Genomic DNA, 20,331 nt, shown 5'->3' on the forward strand with positions numbered 1-20,331 from the left:
AAGTTCAGAATATCTGAGCCTTTCTGATCACCCCTTAACAGGAGTACACTTCATGACAACTAGTACTACATGACCCTCCCCAGCACATTTGTGCCTTTCCAAGTCCACTCTCATATCCTTATCAGAATCATTCTGTGGTGTTTAACTGTTTATATTATGCTGACATTTCCTTTTTTCTCTACTCCCCTAGCTGATTAAGCTATAAAAACCAGGACAACCCCATGAGCAACACAAATGACCTCTTGCTTGCTCCTGCTTTCTGTGCTGTGGCGCAACCGCAGCCATTGCACTTGCAAAGGCAGTAGTGGTGTATAGAGATGGCCCTGAATCTGGTTGAGGTTTGAAATGATACTTGGGAACTACCAGAGAAGATTTGGCTGGGGAATGGCTACAGGCAGCAAATCACTCCACAACTAGGGCTGGAGTACAACGTAGCCTGGATCAATACCCACCCATGAGAAGTTGCAATAGAGACTGTATCTTGCGTCAACAAAACGTATCTGTAAAAACAGATATTATCTTCACTAGACATCAAGGGAATAACTGCAAGTAGAAACTCACCACAGCTAACAAAGTTGTTCCAGAGTTAACGCAAGCTTTATTTATTTATTCATTTATTTATTTTTGGTTTGTTTCTTTTTTTAAAAAAAAAATCTGTCCTGACTCTGATTCAAGTGTTTTTAAAACACCACCATACATTTCTTCATTCCTATCCCTACCATTAGCATTCCCAGACATTGAGACTGAAACAGAGCTACTCTCTGCCTTCATTTTCTGCTCTAACCCTACGCATCCCAGCTGTCCACAGATACTCAAAGACCACTTGCCAAGTGTTTTAATCATAAATTCCATGTTCAATATTATATTTTATGTAGAGAACAAGCCTCTGGGTTGATTTAGTCAAGGGACACTACTGCCAAGCAATCAAAAAGCCAGAAAGGGGCCAACCTGAATCTCTTTCACCCAGTAGAATATGATGGCTGCCTGTCCTAGAAAGCGCTACCAGTCTTTCAGCATATTGAAAACGCCACTCATTCACTTTGAGTCCATTTCTCCCTCCATATACATTGTGAACTGCTTTACATAAATCTGCAAAACGCTCCCAACTGGTATCCACATGAGAAAAGAATAAAACCATGCCACAGAGCTGAAAAATTTTCTCTAAGAGAAATAAAATTTTCTCACTGATAACCCTTCATTCAGATGCTTAAAACTATCACCAAATGCCATGGCATCTTTTTGAAGGCAGTATGTAACCCTTTATTTCAACAGTAACAGAAGCACACAGCAAGCCCATAGTCAAAGCCTTGCACGTTAAGACTCAAAATTATCTCCTTTACAACAGTATACATGTATTTAGTCAAATATTAGCCCAGCAATAATAAGTCCACTTTATTAAGACATTAAAAATAATGCCATAAGAGAAACTTCATGGTGGTGAATGGCTGTAAACTTACATGTCTTTCATGATCTGCAGTCTAAAACATTTAGGCAACTGATCTAGACTGAACTTCTGACCCTTATCCAAATATCAGTTGCCTACCTACTCATGCAATAGCTCTTTGCATGCCACCCTTAAGAAAAGGTCATTTGCATGTTTTTCTTACACAAGACACAGAGCAGACAACCTACTGGTTTTTGACATGGCTCCCTTGTGCTCTGTGTTTTTAAGCTATTTTTACATGGAAGTTCTTAAAATGCAGAAAACAGGAAATTTGTGCTGAGACCACTGATTTATGAACTAAAATGTCATAAATTCCTTTTTTGTTAATCATAGACAGAACATAAAATATTTCCTGTATTATATTTCTAACATTTTTTTTTCTTTACATGTTGCCAAGTTACTGGAAATTCAAATGTACAGTGAAAACATTCTTGTGAGTGTGTGTGAAAGTTTACATTCTAGGTCAGCCACATACTCTGACTTTTGGAGTTTGTGACAAAGTAAACACATCAATGCGCCATTTAGATCTGAGGCAAATGATTCATTTCATTGTAAGCCTGAGGGCAGTCTGCAGACTGGAAACATAAATGTTCATAATTCTATCTGGTTGTCTCCTGACTGACTTGAAGGTGCCAAGTCCACTGCAGAATAGCTTCCAGCCTGTGAATAAGGCAGGGATGAGTAAAATGGGTTATGTTATTTGCACAAAATCATTAGCTTTCTGTAAGTACATCTGATTTTGCAAGTATTTTGCTCTAAAAGACATGCAATAACACATCCATGACTTAGAGCTCCCATAAAGCATTGCGTCCTGGAGTTTTGTAATTAAAAATCAAATTACCTTGTTCCAAAATACAGACTGCTATTCTTTATATGAGAGGAAGAGCTGTGGCAGGTATTCTGCTACAGCTGAGCAGCCCCAGTCCACCTCAGCAGGATAACCTGTATTGGTTATCTTTTCTAATGTTCTCATAGAGAGAGCAAAGCAACTCCTCCAGACGAAACATCTTAACTTAGTTCCAAATGCTTAAGTGAAGATAGTGGTGATAAAAAGTGGCTCCATGGGCATCCTCATTGAGGTGAAGTCCTCAGCGTCTCCTGCAGAGCATGTTCAAAAGCAATACAGCTTCCTCCTGTATTGATCAATTCTGTCTTTCCTAATCAAAATGTGGAACCAGTTCAGATACTTGGCTTACTTCACCTTTGCTCTCCTTGAAAGACATTCAAGTGCATAGTAATTGCTACTATGTTCTTTACACTTCTCTGTTACACAAGTGAAAACCAAAACAAAACCAACCCCAAAAAGCAACCAAAGAAACCCATCCCTGCAAATGGTTTTCACTTCGGCAACTGCCTAGGCACCACACAGTGAATTTACTCTTGACCTAGGGGTCAAAATCAATATCCATAACTTCAAGGAGAGGTAGCCTCCAGTGTCATTTCAGCTCTTGGAGAGTCATTCCGTCCATTTTCCTGTAAAATATCATGAAAGCACCTTCAACCAAGAGACTACGTAGAATCAGCTGAGCTCTAGATGACTCTTTTCTGCAGAGGCTGGGGCACTGCTGTCTGTCAAAGACCTTGCTGTCTTTTCCTTGGCATACTCTGTGTAATGCTGAACAATGCAGTTTCTGCTGGTTTTAAAGGAAGCTTTCAGGAGTGCAAGTCTATCAAAATATCAGTCCACACAGACCCAAATTCTTCTTCACCTGATCCGGCACTGGGGATATGCTTGGACAGAGATGCAGTACAAGATTTAAATTTAGCTTTCAAGACCTTGTGTGTGCAGGGAAAGGGAAAAGATGAGAGGGGAGGACACTTGGTAGCACCACTCAGGCTTTTATCACTAGACAGTCACTTTGCAGAAGACAGGCTTGGCAATCTCAACTCACTCAAAAGAACAATGAAATTATTATTTAAATGTACTGGAATGCGATCACTTCCAAATAAGGCAAAATCACTTAATAAAATAATCTTACTACATGAACAGATCAAACAAAATGTGAAGTTCACCATCGATTTACTGAAAGAAGGGGGACTACTGTTCCCCTATGCATTGTCATCTCCATGCTTTACACAATTGCTGAATTTACAAACCTGTTTTCTTTTCTTTTTCACAGCAGGTTTGGAATCCGAATCTTGTTGTGTTGCTGTCCTGTTACCACTTGCTTTCTCAGTAGCTTCATCATCCGAAGGATCTGATGAGAAAAAAGAAGGGGTTTTGTTAGTTTTTCAAATCTATCTTCTATCTTTGCATTCAAGAATAGGGGTAAGATCTTCAACTGAAAGCTTATCACAATAATACAATCTCAAGTTTGGCAATAAGTACAGCTGTAATAGGAATTTTTATTATTTTAGAACACTGGTATTTGAAATTCATTCCAGGAAAAGTCCTAGTTTTCCCCTCCTCTTCACTACATTACATCTAGCAGGCAATATATTTCCTTATCTTTTTGGAATGCCGCACAGTGGGTGCCGGCTGCAGCATCACAGGCAGAAATGTCTAATCTTTTCCTAAACCTCCCTTGAATTAAGCTAAGCATCGAACAATGAATAAAGACATTTTTGATAAACTACATCTCAGGTTGCCTGACATCTCTCTGCATTATTATTTCAGAACATGTAAAACATAATCTTGGATTCATAGCACTGCATTTGTCATATGTAATTACAGACCTATCTCAACAAATCATTAGACCACAAAACAAGCACCAATACTGCTACTGAAGACTAAAATGGCACCATGCACCACAAGATCACAGTAAAAACACATCTTTCTTGCTAAGTTTGCTGATATTTCTTTTGGAATAAGTCATTTCTTCCTACTAAGACAAGTCTTGCAGATGAAGGAATAAAACCAACTAACAACAATAAAAATCAAACCAAATGTACACAAAAATGCACACAAAAACTATCCCAGACCCCATCTAAAATCCCAAAATGCCATACTGACACCAATTACCTACAAGAGGAAAAGTTACAAGATTGGTATAATGTCTTCTTATATAAAAATATATGCAGACATCTTCTGTAAGTACATTTTTACTTGTGTGTCTCTTACTAGTAATAATTAGCCAAGGGCACTGTTCCCAAAGTTTAAGCAGAATGTGCACAAGACTAAAAAAGGCTTCTGTTTTGAAAGAAAGCTATTTCAGATGCTTCCATTCATTCTTTTCTTCATCTCTTTTAACCTACAAAGAGACTTCGGGGAAAAAAATTATCCACAGCAACAATCCCCTCTAATAGTGCTATATTAGTGCTTAAGATGTATTCCACCACAAAAGTTTCTGCTGGGGACCGAATTACTTCCCTGATCATCGCCAGAAACATTATCGCCCACCAAACTGAATAATTAGAGCTGAATAATGCATTTTCTGTATTTAGAATACTCTGGAATATTTTTCCCCAACAGGTACTTAGTCATTGTTGAAATCTCCTGAAGTTATAAACAGACAGCTTAAGATGAAATAATTTATTTAGAATAAAAAGTAACAATATAATTCCTTAAGCCTCAAAGTATGGAAGATATAACTGCTGGTTATAACACACTACCTATGCAATCACCAGCTGTGAATAGAGTAAATTGATGGTCAGAGGACACGAGAGAGAGAAAACCAACTATGGCTGGCATTTACTAATTCCATATTGAAACGGGTACATACTGAAAACAGGTAAGTGAAAGGATATGTGAAAGATATGTGAAAGGATTTAAGTGAAAGGTACCTAAAGGATATGAAAGGGAAAAAGGAATCTTTAGTCATCTGCAGATGCAACACTTCATACTACACATAAAGCAGTGGCTTTGAAAATCTTAATGCAAGTGAATGGATAAAATAGCATGTACATACTTATGCCTGGAAAGATACTATCTTGTAACTTCTACTCCTTTTCCCACTTTGAAAAGCTTATGTAACAGCATCCTAAGTTGGATTGTGACAGCTGTTAGGAATTTAAAAAAGTTTGGGAAGTTGAAAGCTAGCAACTGAAGAAAATCAGTGAATGTTTTAGCAGGTTGGATGTAGTTTTTCATGATATCTTATTGCATATAGATTAGATTCTTGGCAAACTGCAACAGCTTTAGAAACAGATCAGCAACTGAGAAGATAATTTGTTTTCTGTCCAGCACAACTAAGGGATTCCTAAGTGAAGGGGTCAAATAAACACGTTAATGAACTTAATTCAGACCAAAACAAATGCTCTGGAAGAAATGGCAGCACTTGTTTGCATCTCAACGCAGGATGAAGACACATTCTGAAATCTTAAGTGGGAATCCCACAAGAAAAGCCCTCGCTTTCCAGATCTAGAGCAAACACACATGTGTACAGCTAGGGGACACTGCAGCTCAGCTGGCCTGTTTGCTTCCTTCTCTTTGCAGGCACGGCCACTACACCAGAAGCTCAGCGGACTTGGGGCCACAGGAGTGCCAGATCCCACGTGGGGCAAGGGGCTGGGGGCAGGAGAAGAGCAGGAATGTCACTCCAGGCAGCCCCTTACCATATGTTAGCTGTGACATCAAGCTGTCCCTTAGGTGGCTGCTGGTCAACCTCAGAGGACACTATGTGGCCATTCTGGGATCTCTTCTCAAAGGACATGAACAAGGGAGGTGGCAAATCTATATCTCAGACTTACTTGTACACTAAGAATTGTCTGGCACTGGTGTCCATGAGCTGCACTCATGAGCTATTTTGTCTCTCTTCTGAAGGACAAACTGTATTGAATTGACTCTTCTGAGCTGCCATTTGGATCATGAAGAAGAACAATGAGCAGCTGTCTCCAGTATGACTGACACTTTTACTAGAACGTCACTGTCACTGACCTAAGGGTGTTCATCAGACACTGGCTGAAGGTGTACAGTTTTCTGGGGAAGTTTATGGCCACTACAAGTGAAAAGGAGAGAGCATTCCAAAGCCCACCTTTTTTTTTTTCCTTTCTTTTTTTTTTTCATTGTCAATGGTGATATGGGTTTACTTTATTACAAATTTATTAATAATGCATGAAAAATATATCTAGTCCTGTACAGCCTAACACATGGCAGCAGGTGAACAGGGAAGCCAGAAACTTGAAGGTTTGGGAGACTTAACAAATTTCTTTCTTACATTACAGCTGAAATATCTGTGTCAATCTACTGGGTGCTTCCTTTCCGGTCTCCTGAGGATGCCTGAGTGCTCCTGCACCATATGCCTGCCCCTGCACATCAGCAGCTCCTTCCTTGCCCTGTTCCCCACCAAAGTCACTGACTGGGCACTTTGGAGTCTCATATATGATACTTCACTAGAAGCTGCTGAAAAATAACATGATCCAGCACACTCCTGGATGTTTAAAAGGTATCTTGGTAACTCTGTTATCACTATGCATTACCATGGGCTTGTTTCTCCCCATATCAACCCTCCTCTGGTAAATTTCTCATGTTGCATTTTGGTGGAGCACCTTCTGTATTTGAGAGTCCATTGGTGACTTCTGTATGCAATCCCTCTGTTTCTTCTGCCATGACTCCAGAGATGCTGGAGGAATGACCAGCTTTTATACATACCAGCTCCACAGACCTGGAGTCCTGGATGCACTACACCCAAGCAGGCTGTGGATCAATGATACAAAGTAAATACATTGAAGAAATCAAAACTAGTGCCCTCTTTCTCAGTCCCACTTGAGCCCCAAACATGCACCACTGAATATATCTGTGCATGCCTCATGGAACTGAATTGCTGAGCCAGCTCTTTCTCAGCAGACTCACTTCACATTGGAAATAAATGAGAATTGCATAAAATAGATTCAGAGGAAGCTGCCTGTGATATTTAAGCATTCCTTCTTAAATCCCACTTGGCGTGCTACTCTGAAAGGCAAACAGGAGTCATCTAAGTTTTAAATAACCCCTTCTCTTTCTCATAACTAAAAGATACACTGCTTGCAATAGCAGTCTAAAACTGGACAAATGGTTTCCATGATCCGAAATAGCCTGACAAACAATGTACCACCTGTTCACTGCCCATCTGAGTTTTGGACTGCACTTCACGATGCAACGTCCTTCTCCACTTTCAGCAACAAGCAAGAGAAGAGGGAATCAATCTCCAGCCCCAGACCCAACAAACTTCTATGAAAACAGTTAAAATTTGAGCATCTTTCTTCAGTACCAGAGTATCTCTACTTCATTCAATAGAAGGACCTTTTATCTGTTCCAGAAAGAGCCAGCCACTCATGTCCCAGTCAAGACAGTAGCCACTTTCAAGCTGTGATCATTTGTGACACCATGTCCGCTCCTGTGATGACAAGAGCATTTTGTTGCAGGCATCAAAGTACCACAGGCCAGACTCTGCCAACCACACTTACACTAAACAGTGTACCTTCTTCTGCAAATAGTTACCTTGATGTCAGCAGAGTTTTTCACAAAATAAATCATAACTTGATGCAAATAAATGCAGAAGCACCCAGCTCACAGATCCCTAACATGTCTATACCAGAGCAGCACTGCTTGCCCTGCTTTGAGGTAACCAGCTGCCCAGGAGACTCCTTTCTGCCAGAACACGAGACACCACAAATCCTTCCTCAATAACAAGCTGGTGCATAATGCAGAACCTGATTGATTAAGACAACGTCGACTTTCATCTCCCTCGTGGTGCAAATGAGCGGCAGGCAGGTGCTGACGGAATATGCTGCTGAAGGGGTGATGTTGTTAAGTGCAGCAATCCTCTGCATCTGCTTTCCCGTGACGTATGGACCTTACGCAACCCCAAGGTCATCAAAGACATCTGAACAGTCACGTAATGCTCTCGATATAGATAAATAAATGTGAATTCCACAGCTCTTCACTTTTGTTCCTTTGGTATTACATCAGTGGCATGACACATACTTAGAGGCTTCCCAGTCATTAAGTATTTATATTTGATTTTATTTTGAACCATACTGAAATGGAAAAAGCCACTTATGCTTAACACGCACATATCTAAGACCTTCTCATTTATTATATTGACTACTATTTAAAATCATTCAATGCAATAGTTTCTTACTTCTTACAAATTTAATATTGACATACACACATATGTCTAAGTACATGAATATATATACTAAATATATACACATACACACCTATATTAATACATACACGTCTGCATGTTTATACACATGCACATAAATAAGCACACAGATATTTATATATAATTTATCAGGTTCCCTTTAATCATCACCTTTATTAACTAATATATTCACAAAGAATGCATATTTGCTTGGTTATTTTTACTAGTATTTTTAAAGGCAGACAAGACCTTAATGATACAGGAGGTAATGACACACGCTTCGATCTGAAGGCAATTTTGTTTGTACAAAATAGCTAGTACATACAAATTTGTGTTTGCTAGGCTGATTCACCATTACTGAGACTTCTGACCTTCACATGCCACTTTTCTACCCTGAAGTGATTAATAAAGGAGTTATAGTAACAAAACCACAATTCTTCTAAGGGCTAGGGCTGACTGAAAAAGTTGAACTCCTTTGGGCAGCACACCTCGACATGTCCCCAAATAAAGAAAAACGTTACAACTGAAAAGGAACAGAAAATAATCTTAAAAGTCTTTGGAAAATGCAAATTGTGGCTCAAGCCAGCCTACGACTGAAATGAAGGTAAAAGAAGCTCACGGAACTGACAGCAGCTATGGGAAGTTCCTCACAGGAAGAGGATGAAGAGAACAGGAGGGGTTTTTTGAGAGAGAAGCAAGGTGCAGTTCTTCCAACTCTTTGTGATATAGGAACAATGAAGATGTAATTAAAGCTCAAAATAGAAAAATATTCTTTTGCATACATACCCAAATAATTTCCACTAGTGGTTTGGTGGGGTTTTTGTGTGTTTTTTTCTTTTTTTGTTTGTTTGTTTTTGGTTTTCTTCTTATCTTTTTATCTGGAAGCTAAGTGCCATCAGACATTCCATTTCTAGTTGGTTTTCTTTGCTAAGCAGTTCTGGCTAGTATAAAGTCTGTTTGGAGCTTGTTGCCTGCCTAAATTGACTTCTGGGGTGCCTCACAGAATCACAGAACGGTTGGGGTTGGAAGGGACCTCTGGAGATCATCTAGTCCAACCCACCTGCTAAAGCAGGTTCACCTAGGGCAGATTGCACAGGAATGTGTCCAGGTGGGTTTGAATGTCTCCAGAGAAGGAGACTCCGCAACCTCTCTGGGCAGCCTGTTCCACGGCTCTGGCACCCTCAAAGTAAAGAGGTTTCTCCTCATGTTTAGATGGAACCTTCTGTGCTTCAGTCTGTGCCCGTTGCCCCTCATCCTATTGTTGGGCACCACTGAAAGGAGTCTGATCCCATCCTCTTGACATCCACCCTTGAGATGTTTATAAACATTAAACTCTGTGAGAACAGTATCACTAACATTAATATATCACTACAGTATCACTCCTCAAGGCAGCAGGAAACATGAAGCTCAGGCAGGTCCTGCCTTGCTGCCCGCCAGTCTCCAAAGGAACAGATGAAGTTTTTAAACGAAACAGGCCTGACTGGGGGCAGGCTGATCAACTATTTAAAGTATTTTAAAGCATTCCAAGCTTAACTACTTCCCTGACAAGGGGACCGAAGGGTGCCGCATGGCAGTGGGAGAAGGAGCGGGTGTGGAAGGCGGTGGTGCACAGAGGCCTACGGCAAGCAGCAGCTCAAACCACATCCTGGACAGATCCCAAATTATGCAGCTGTGTGTCACCAGCACTGTTAATCCCAAAAGGAAGATCTCTTTCATGTCTACCAGGACAATCCTCTCTAAATTCTCTCTGTGTAGGCAATGGACAGCTTTGAATTTTCCTGTTGAGAAGCCTAATAATAGGTACCCTGGAGGCCAGGATGCAAAGCCAACTGGCCAAGCAATGTCTCTGAAGCTCTTCTGGGGACCTCCAGACCAGCCACATGGAATGGCTAACAATGTAAATTTTATTATTAATATGGTTCTTCAGACCACTTTCTGGCTATTGACCATGATGATACTTTAGAAATCCCTAGTAAATGAGATAAAATGTTAGTTACAAAAGTAATCTGTCCTTGGGGAAGATGACCACATAACCAATGCATCAAAAATAGCTCCAACAGTGTCAGTACCCTCTCCATTACTCAAATTGCACTGACTAAATTAGAAAGAGTCTGCTGGCACCCCTAGAAAAATAAATAATTGACCCTGTCATGGGCATGTATCAGCTGCAGTGGCACAACTGAGAAATCCAGATGACAGATCACAGTAAAAAAAAAATATCATTCCCTTACTTCCTTGAGTAAGGATTAGCTAAACCATTTTAAACAGTACAGTAAAACGAGATTTAGTCTTAGATATCAGTAAGAGAACACAAATACTAATAGAAAATGAAAAATGAATATTTAATTGCATCAAAAGACATAATATTACAGCACAGTGGAAATCTTTGATGCAAGGAAGAATGACGACATGGCTAAGCAGAGTGTCACTTCTAAAATTAATGAAGACTTTTTTTTTCTCCATTTTAGTTTTTGCAAATCCGGTTTTAAAACACCGATGAATTTTCATACTTTCCTCACCAGGGTCATGAATCGAATGAAGTGCCTTCGCTTGTAAGGCCTTAAAATACCTGGGTATTTTGACCATTTGGAACTAAAGAGTAAAAACTGTGACTGAACTGGCACCTGTTATTGTTACCAAGAGGTAAGAAGTTGCACGTGAAGCTCTGTTGCAGGTGACTACCAGTTAGTTACCATCCCTGTGTCGACTTTCCCTGTCGGCCTATTGCAACACAGAGCTGCCTCCCTGCCCGGGCTGAGATAATCTCCATGGTAATTACACACCATCATCCCAGACCAGCTGTGGTCCCCCAAGGTCTGGGCACTGTTTTCCCTTCCCACCTCCATGAACCAAGGGCTCCTTTCCTGAAACAGGCCTATTCCAGCACAACAGTAAGTTTTCATATCTTTGAGCGTGCCTTCAACTGCAGACTTTACCTGCCAAGGTACTTTAAAAAAGGTGTTTTAAACTGTATTTGCCAGGCATACCAGGAGGGCACCCAGTAAGCAACTGAGCAGAAACAGACAGAGTCCTATTAAAGAATCAGAAGTGCTCTAATTTTGTCCCCTTAGGTGACGTCCAGACAGCGTAAACTCCTTCCCAATCCATCCAGCCTGAGTCTGTGTCAAGCCAGAGTTTCTTGCAGTCAATCTGTAGGAATTCTCTGTAATAGTTTTTAAGTACTGGCAATAGCTTGTACGACAAAGACATCATTCTTACAAAAATGTAAACCCTTTCCCTGGGCAGTTCAGAAGGCAAATCTACCACAAACTCTTTTTTCCCCCAACAAATCTAGTGAAAGGATATCCAGTTTAGGTTCCACTTTCTTACACTGAATAGTAATCTCAATTAAAATCACTGTCTGTTCAAGCAGAAAAAAACCCCAGGTCTTAATAGAATAATAACAAATGAATTTTCACTATGATCTGATAGAGAATTTTTAGGACACAGACATAACTATCTGCCATGCTAAGGATCTCCCACAGAACATTTCTAACAACTACTCCTCCTTTCTCCCTTATTTTTAAAACTTTCTTTCTAACATTAAAAATGGGTACTTCCAAACTCGTTTTTGATGCATCTTGACTTGCTGACTGGGAATGAACCAAATGACAAAATAAAGGGTATATACGAGAATAAGAACAGAGAAAATTCTCTGTTGTACACAAGTAAGCACAGAAGAAAAAACTCCACATGACCAAGGTTAGGCCCAGCTTGTAGTACACCTACAACCCAGGCCTATTCATAAATTGATGTTTTCATTTTTATATATGGCCTTATATAAGACGACAGAAACATGTTAGAAAAATCATAGACAGTGGCTGATCAGATGTAAAAGTAGTAGGCCACACTCCTTCTAATAAAAATAATTTTTTCTTCTGTAAGACAAGGGTTGAATTTGCCATCCTATCACTGCCTCACACAAGGAATAACAGCATCATCAAGGTAAGAAGGGAGAACTGAAGATTCATTTAGTCACTGTAGTTTTAAAACATACGGCAAGCAAAGGGCAAACACAAAGATGTGACATGTTAGGAATATGACAGGCCCTTTTATTGTTTGCCATCTAACTTAATTTCTTCATGACAGGCCTGCTGAACAAGAGCAACCAGAGCTTGAAGATAGAATAATACATCAGCAGAGTGCAAATCAGTTCTGTTGTTTGCTCTAGTACCCTTCACCAATGACACCATCAGTGAAGGCTCAGAGGACGTCCACAAGTCACTGCAGTCTCCTCATTAATCCTTCTGTTGTTCTCTCAAAAGCCATCCTTTATGCTAAAACTTCTGATAATCTCTACCAGTCTCCAAATTTGGTTTAAAAATGTATTCCTAGAGAGATGGGGAAGTGGGAAACTGTTTTGTTTGTCTGTAAGTAGCATCAGTTTTGGCTGTTGACAAATCTACTGGATGAACATTACAAAATTAAATACTTCACCTTGTAAAAAGGGCTTCTCCTCTTGACAGATACCGGGCATTATATACCCTACAGTCACTTTATAAACCACTCAAAAGGATGCCAGCAATAGTGTGCAACAGTTTATGATGGTAAAAGGACACTCAATCCACCTCTGAAAAGCAGGGGAATGAGGCAAGCCAGAATGCAGTTGACCATGTTGGAAATCGGCCGAGACATTACAGTCCACATATCTCACCTTGTAAAATGCTCCATGGGATCTTTAAACAACTACAAGTGCCTAGGAATTTGTGATTAATCAAAAGAAAAATCAGTTCACAAATACTGGTTACAGAATGCATAACCGTATGAAGGGGAACACTACAAGGCTGATTTGAAATAGCTGTCAACCCCAACAGAGGCATCTGAGAGCAGAAACAGCCTGGGGTCTGAAAACCCAAATCATTCCAGAGGAAATCTTACCAACGAAGGCTGGGTAGTCAAAGAGAAAAACTGTCCACAAAGAGGCAGAAAGACCATCCAGCATCATAAACCACAAGTTATGAGCCCAGGAAAAGCTAGGCACAGACTAGGGCCTGATTCCCTACGACACTTCCCACCTGGTAGTGTGGAAACTCACAAAAAAGCCATCCTAAAGAAAACTTGAGTGTATACAACTGTCAAACAAAATACTGTTCCACTCATCTTGAAGAACTCATACAATCAGTCTTAAAGCCTTTTCCCCTCCTTTTGGGAAGTTCACATTACTGGGGTTTGTTAAGCAACATTTACAGCACTTTACACGCAAACAACATGGCTCTATAAAAGCCTCCCCAAAAACTAACATTCCCTTCCCAAAGCCACTCAAGCGTATTATTTCCATAAGCAAGAAACCATCCCTTCTCCAAAATCTTCACACGGGAGAAGTGCACATCACAGCTCCTGCCAGAGTCTGACTATTCCTGTGCTTTAGGACCCACTGAGCACTGTGATTCCTCCTTTTTCTAAGAACTACCTATCTATCGTATATGGAAACTGCTCCAGCTGTTTGCTGCGGCGGACGAAGAGAAACGATTCGTGCTGTACATATTCCCTAACAGTGCTAGTATGTCACTCAACATTTTTCTCTCTGGAGGCAGACTCATTCCTTTTTCGGGTCCTCTCTCCAAAGCCAAACACCAGCATCCTTCATTTGTTTTAATATTCGCTCCTAACAAACACTTATTCCCATTAATGGGGAAGAAACAGGTTGATTGGGAGGAAAGAGGAACTTGGATAAATCCATTAAGCTACCTAATAGATGGGCTCTAGCCCAAGTCTCACTATGAGCAAGTTTTGCCCAGGAATGTAGTACGGTTGATCCCAGATGTGATGTCTCCCTTAATACTGCAGGAGATTTATACTTTCTACTGTTCTCTCACCATCTTGGGAAGCAGCTGTGGTTCACAGCTGTAGCTCTTGTTGTGAAGGTAACACACAGATTCTGGCTGACCCTGTGGACTTCAAGCTGATAGATCATGATAGAATTACACAGTGGAACTTGCAAAAAATAGTAGGCTTCAATTAAAAGAAAAAATATATATAGCACGCTTTGCAAATCTTAACACCCCAAATTATTGTTCATACATATACATCACTACTTTACTGACTGTTGATAACCTTCACGCGTTTTTGGCTCACGCATATTTTGCAGACATACAGATCTATAGTATAAGGTTATCAGAGTCCTGATGTTTTCTCAGGTTTTCTCTGATTATTGAGAATTGCATGCATGTGTATAATGTAGCATACACTTAGATATATGTCACTACCAACAAATATATCCCGCTGAAGAACAATACTGCAAACAAGCTTTTACCCCAGCTCTCCTACATGTCTTAACACAGAACATGAGAAGACATTTTGAGTTGCTCAGATTTCTGCAGCTTTATTTATTCAGAAGTCTTCATGTGACATAGCAGTATCAGGTTGCTGGTTGACAGAGTATCAGGTTGACTCGTATCAAGTTAAACTCTCCTTCAGGTCAAGAACAAAATACCCTGACATGTTGCCACACAGAGTGGCAAATTCCCTGGAGTATAAAACATCTGTTGAGAAGCAGTTCCCTATTTAAGGCCCAAGGGTTATGTTTCTAAATCCCTTATTCTTTTGTTCCCTCCTCTGCATACGCTACACATTTCTCTGCAGTTTGGTCTCCAATATTGCAGGTTGCACTGCCCTTTGGAGCTACCCCAGCATCTCAAATTTATAGGGTATCAGAATATACATTTGTGCATTTACATCACTTTTCCAACAAGTCTTACTATAAAAGCAAGTGAAAGGAAGGATAATTTCTTACAGACAGAAGCTTTTAAGGAAATATCACATACTGCTGCATTAAGGTTTTTGAGAGGAGGAAACGTGACAGGCTTTTAATCTATGTCAGTGCTCTCTATTTTAGACCAGCAATTACAATGCGACCTCTCATCTGTACAAGTCTTCTGTGAACCGGTATGCTGCTCATTTGTCTAAATGATCAAATAAAGCACATTATGACCCGATCAGTTGCAACTGTCATAAAAATAGAGCTCATACCTACATTCACTTGCTGCAAGCAGATGGCTGATTGCTTTTCTGTCCTTTTACATTGCAGTCTTGTTCCCTTAGATCCTCTCTTTGTAGAGAGTGACATGCTGGGAGGCCAGTTTTCTGACAAGGTCATCTGCCTTCGGAGTATGAAGAGAATTGCACGGAAAGTGGGTTGGGCTATATTTAGAGTTTGGTCCAACTCCGTGCCAAAGTCCCCCCGCTGTCTCTCTCTTGCAGCACCGTCTCAGGTCTATTCTTGCAGATTCTCAGCCCACAGAACACACGAGGAGAGAAAAGTCACTCTGAGCTACTACTGGACCGAGGGTTTTGCAATTCGCTAAAAACAAGTGGATCAGGAGCTCAGCTGAGGACTCCTTAAATCCCTCAATTTTCTAGCATTAATTTTTCTTTGTTCAAGTGGATTTTCCCTTTCCAAGTGAATAAGGAGAGGAAACTGCCTGGGATACAGCAAAAAAGAGCCTCCTGAGCTAAGGTAAGCTGGCTTCATTTTTGTATTGTCATCATAATTAGAGAGCAATTGATGGTGACTTGGATCAGATATGTGATGTGCTTTTTCTGCTAGATCAGTTCTGCATGTCAGCATTAAGGGTGTCTTTGGATAATGAAATCCTCAATTTCAAAACATCAATTTTCATTATCACTGTCTAAAGGAAATGGGAAAATAAAAGAATATCAGCATGTGCAATACAATATGCATTATCTGGTTTTACCTGTTTAAACTAATGTAAAAAGCACGCAGCCATGCCAACAGACTGTATCATTCTTAAAGTAAGAGAATAACAGATGTGTGACTATATCCATGACGATTACATATATAGACATGCATTTAGATGCGCTGAGAGATGTTTTATCCACTTTATTTTGAACAATAAGAGAAAGTATGGCTTCAGGTTTGCAATATAGGGTTGCTGCAAATAGCACAGATATCTTTAAAAAAATTAACAGATGAACACATGCTCAAATCCCTTCACAGTTCCAAAGAAGTTGCTCAGCTTCAACCAGAGTACAGGCAGGATTAAAGATCATTTTGAATTTGGCCTCCTTTCCACTGTATGCTTTACACTGGTCCTGCATCGCTTCTCCTTTTAAAAACACTTGTGGTTGAGCAGTTTTCCTCAGAACCATTTTAAACTGTTGTGACTCTTAAGGAAAACAAACAAACAAACAAACTGGACAGAGTACAGCATTGCATGCCTGTCTGTAAGGAGATCCTAACACACTTCAGGTCACATGGATGTCATGATACTGTGGTGTGGACTCCAACATGAGGAGATTGTTATCACACAAAGACACTCTGGAGCCACGGATTTAGCACTGGCACAGACACACACACTCCCTAATGCAGCATGACCATAGAAAACGCATAGGAATGGTAATGTGAAGAAACAGAGTAGGAAGGTCCACTTGACCCAAAGGTCCAAACATTGAGACAACAGCACCAAAAACTTATTCGTAACATAAACACTATGTAGAAGTCTTACCAGAAATATCCAAAGAAAGGCAGATGGGTTCTGGATTAATAGTAAGCAAAGGGTAAGAGAGGTCATCAAGTCACTGGGACTTAGTGCATCTAAGCTACGACAACTGGGTGAATTTCTGCACTTACTTCAGGTCGTCTTTTCTAAGTATAGCTGCTGGTTAAACAATGCCATGCATCAAGCTGAAAAAGTAAACGAGTTCAAGGTGGCAAAAGCCTTACCTGCTGAAGAAGCTTCTGATTTTGGTTACTCTGAGCTCTGTAAAAGATAATCTCATTGTCCTTTGCTCCTGATTTTTGCTTAGTAATTTATGCTTGGGAGTCTCGAGTGTTAAGTTTATTCAGAGGATGCAATAAACACCACCCATTTCACAGAAAATACCTTCCTAGCAGTCCTAAGACTCTTTAACAAATGCTAACTAGGGTAGCATGTAATGGAACCAACTCGGGCTGTGTGATATGTGATAATTCAGATTCATCCAGCAGGTTTATATTGTAGGAACTCAAAGAAGAGGCTGTTATGGGAGGGTTACTCAATTATTGCAAAAGCATTCATCAAATTCATCAGCAAGTAAAAGGCTTCACAGCATAAAGGCAACTACTGCAGCCTATGCTTGGCAACAGCCTTTTATAAACAGTTGTTACACACTGATAGAAAAGAGGACAAATACATCTTTACAATTGTTTAAATGTTCAGGTTTTGAGTAAAGTTGTTGCTTAATGAATCAACTTCGTTTTTGTGACACTTCATGGCACCTATTCTCTGTTGCATGTGGGAAAATGTAATTTCCCCATCAAGGTTAAAGACATCAGGGGTGTAGAGGGTGGCTTAAAACAAAGCAGCAGGGATGTGACTGTAGTTTACAAAGACAGCATTCACAACCCCCGCGTGGCAGAGGGGAGGGAGCGCTGCTGTGTCCCAGTGGCAGCTCAGGACTGGCTCGTTTTGAAGGGAGGGTCATCATACCTTCCCCACAGGACCTGAGTCTAAAAGGTGTCTGTCACCCAAACTGGTGGGAGGTTTGTTGGCGTATGGATGAGAGGATGACAGCAATGGAAAATGGCAGTGTCGCTTCGATGATAAATATGAGCATGGCATTACTGGAAGAAGTTGGAAAGAAGCACATCTGAGTGAACAGGCCTCATGTTGTAACATAGACGAATCTCAATCTGGTTCTAACGTCAGGGTCAATCCTGCTTGGTAGGATCCTCTTCTTTCAGTTCTCTCCTCTCCATTATAAAATTCCAGCACGAGAATGAGCTGGCTTCATCTTGCTAAGGTGTGACCTCCAATGGGCATGATGTGCCATGCCCATCCTAGTGGAGACCACCACGGAAGGGAAAAAAAAATTAAAATAAAATAAAAAGGAGGAAAAGATCTTTTTTTCCTCCTCTTGTGCAGGAAAAGACCAAAACTCTTCATTTCTATTATGGGGGCTTAGACGGGACTGAAATCCACTTTCCTCACTGCGGGTGGGAGGGCATGGCTATATGTGTTGCCTAACACGTCCAAGGTTGTGGTGGAGGAGGAAGAAGAGGCTTGGCTGATGATACATGCTGCCAGCTGGCCAGGCAAAGCTCCAAGGGGCCACTCACAAACTCCTGCCTTTGGCACTGTCACCCCAAGCTGACAGGTGTGAGCAGGGCCACAGCCAGATGGCTAACTCCAAACAGCACCAGGGGGATGAGTAAGTCCCACCAGCAGTCAAATCCCTACTACTGCTTGTTGTATTTATGTTCCTGCATGTGGGCTTTCTCCTGATGCAACCAAACAACAAACAATGCTGGGATTCTCCTCCCTCCCTGCCAGGCTGAACTGACAGAAACAAGCTGGGGTTTTGAGCCAGAGTCAAAGCATACCTCAACTCATCCTGAAACAAGTACCTTTAGCAAGAGGCCCTGTCAGGTGTTACAGCATCATTGGCACATGGCTCTGGCAGCAGGATCCAGGACTCACCTCCACCCACCACCATCCCGGTATAGCTGGTGCTGCAGCCAATGTCCAGGCAGGGACACCCAAAAGCAGACGGAAGAGTTTGAGAAGGGCAAAGATGGCACGTAGAGAGTCAGTCCGAGAGCACTTGGGTACATTTCTCTGTGTGTATGCCTGCACGAGGCAGGATACCAAATATTGTGGCATGAAAACAAGTTGCTCCAGCTGCTGAAGCAGCTCTACTTCAACACCTGATAGAAATTCTCTTTCAAAACCTTTTGTGACTATTGCTATGATTCCTGAATATACTTTCCAGGAAAAGACAGGGGATGATGTGCCAATATATGCTGTATAGGAAATACAGACACCTACAGGCACAGAAAAATCACAAAGGTATAGTTAAGCAAACAGTTAATTAAAAAATTGTAGTCATTTTACTAAAGAATATTTTCCCCTGAGACTTATTGGTAACAGGGTAGAGGAAGGAAACCAGAGTTCATACTTGCAACAAGCCACATAGCCCCAAGCTTTGTCTGACCTGCTTTCACAAATACAGCTCCCAAAACCAGGAGGATGAAACTAACAACAGAACTTTTCCACAGGGTCCCCTATGGCATTTTGCTCTCTGTGCACCAGAAGAACAGTAATACCGTGTTGCAGAAAACTGTCTGCTCTGAGGTGAGGAATAGCCTCCACAATCTGCATTTTTTTTCAGTCTGATACAGTGTTGGGACCAACGGAAAGATCTCCAACACTGTTTTTCACATTTTGCATTAGAAAATACTACTTTTAACAATGGCAAATTCACTCTTGTATACCCAAAGCACACCAAAGGTTCATGCTCATATCTGAGCAAATTAAGGCACAGAAAAAGATCCCCTACACTTGAAGATCTAGGTACTCTGGAGGCCTGCAGTACTAAACTGCTTTGCAGCTCCAGTTGCCATCTCCAAACTGGTGAAGACTGCAGGTAGACCACTCTCTGTTACACTCAGTGCCTTACTTTTTGCCCAGACATCTTTATGGTCCCACTCAGTACAGTTTTATGGGTCTCAGCCCATACTTCAGTGATTATTCAGGGTTGACACACAACCCATTCACGTGACATAAGGTCTGCTGTGCACAGTCTTCACAAAAAAACCAGGAACCTGAGGTCTTCTCAGCGCAGGAGAAGGTGGGGTAGAAAGAGGATCCCCACCTGACCTCAGACATTGACCACCAGTGCAGCTGAGGATGCAGGGGATGCCGCCTGCTTTCACCCAGTCACATCCGCATCTCTCTCCTGCAGTCACACTGTGCTGGTTTGACTGAAAATGAGTTGATTTTCTTCATGCAGTTAGAAACCTTTCTTTTTCATAGTTAGCGTGATCATTATTTGGACTTAGTTTGAGAACAAGAGATAACACCCCAGAAAAGAGTTAATGTTTTAAATGCTCTGGTCTGAGAGACAAGGACATTCTGAGCACTCTGCCCACAGGTGTGAGGC

General features: G+C 41.0%; 2 protein-coding genes across 11 annotated transcripts in view; one reads left to right on the forward strand and one right to left on the reverse strand.

Annotated features, from left to right (window-relative positions):
* The window catches only part of CMSS1 (cms1 ribosomal small subunit homolog), a 250,557-nt gene that overhangs the window by 16,318 nt on the left and 213,908 nt on the right, over nucleotides 1-20,331 (reverse strand). The window contains exons 1-2 of one of the 2 annotated variants that reach the window (XM_065657333.1): nucleotides 15,421-15,670; nucleotides 3,542-3,642 (exon numbers count right to left, since the gene is read on the reverse strand). In XM_065657333.1, the coding sequence (XP_065513405.1) occupies nucleotides 3,542-3,642; nucleotides 15,421-15,547 (228 nt within the window). In that variant the 5' untranslated portion in view covers nucleotides 15,548-15,670. Of the gene's footprint in view, nucleotides 1-3,541; nucleotides 3,643-15,420; nucleotides 15,671-20,331 lie in introns of those variants that run through there. The other variant, XM_065657343.1, reaches the window with a different exon arrangement.
* The window catches only part of FILIP1L (filamin A interacting protein 1 like), a 215,149-nt gene continuing 210,428 nt past the window's right edge, over nucleotides 15,611-20,331 (forward strand). For 4 of the 9 annotated variants that reach the window (XM_065657263.1, XM_065657255.1, XM_065657247.1 and 1 more), the window contains exon 1: nucleotides 15,611-15,907. The gene's annotated coding sequence lies outside the window, so the exon portion shown is untranslated. The remainder of the gene's footprint in view (nucleotides 15,908-20,331) is intronic. The other 5 variants (XM_065657297.1, XM_065657288.1, XM_065657311.1 and 2 more) reach the window with 2 other exon arrangements.

Source organism: Caloenas nicobarica, chromosome 1 (genome assembly GCF_036013445.1).
Source record: "Caloenas nicobarica isolate bCalNic1 chromosome 1, bCalNic1.hap1, whole genome shotgun sequence".
Classification (NCBI taxonomy): Eukaryota; Metazoa; Chordata; class Aves; order Columbiformes; family Columbidae; genus Caloenas; species Caloenas nicobarica.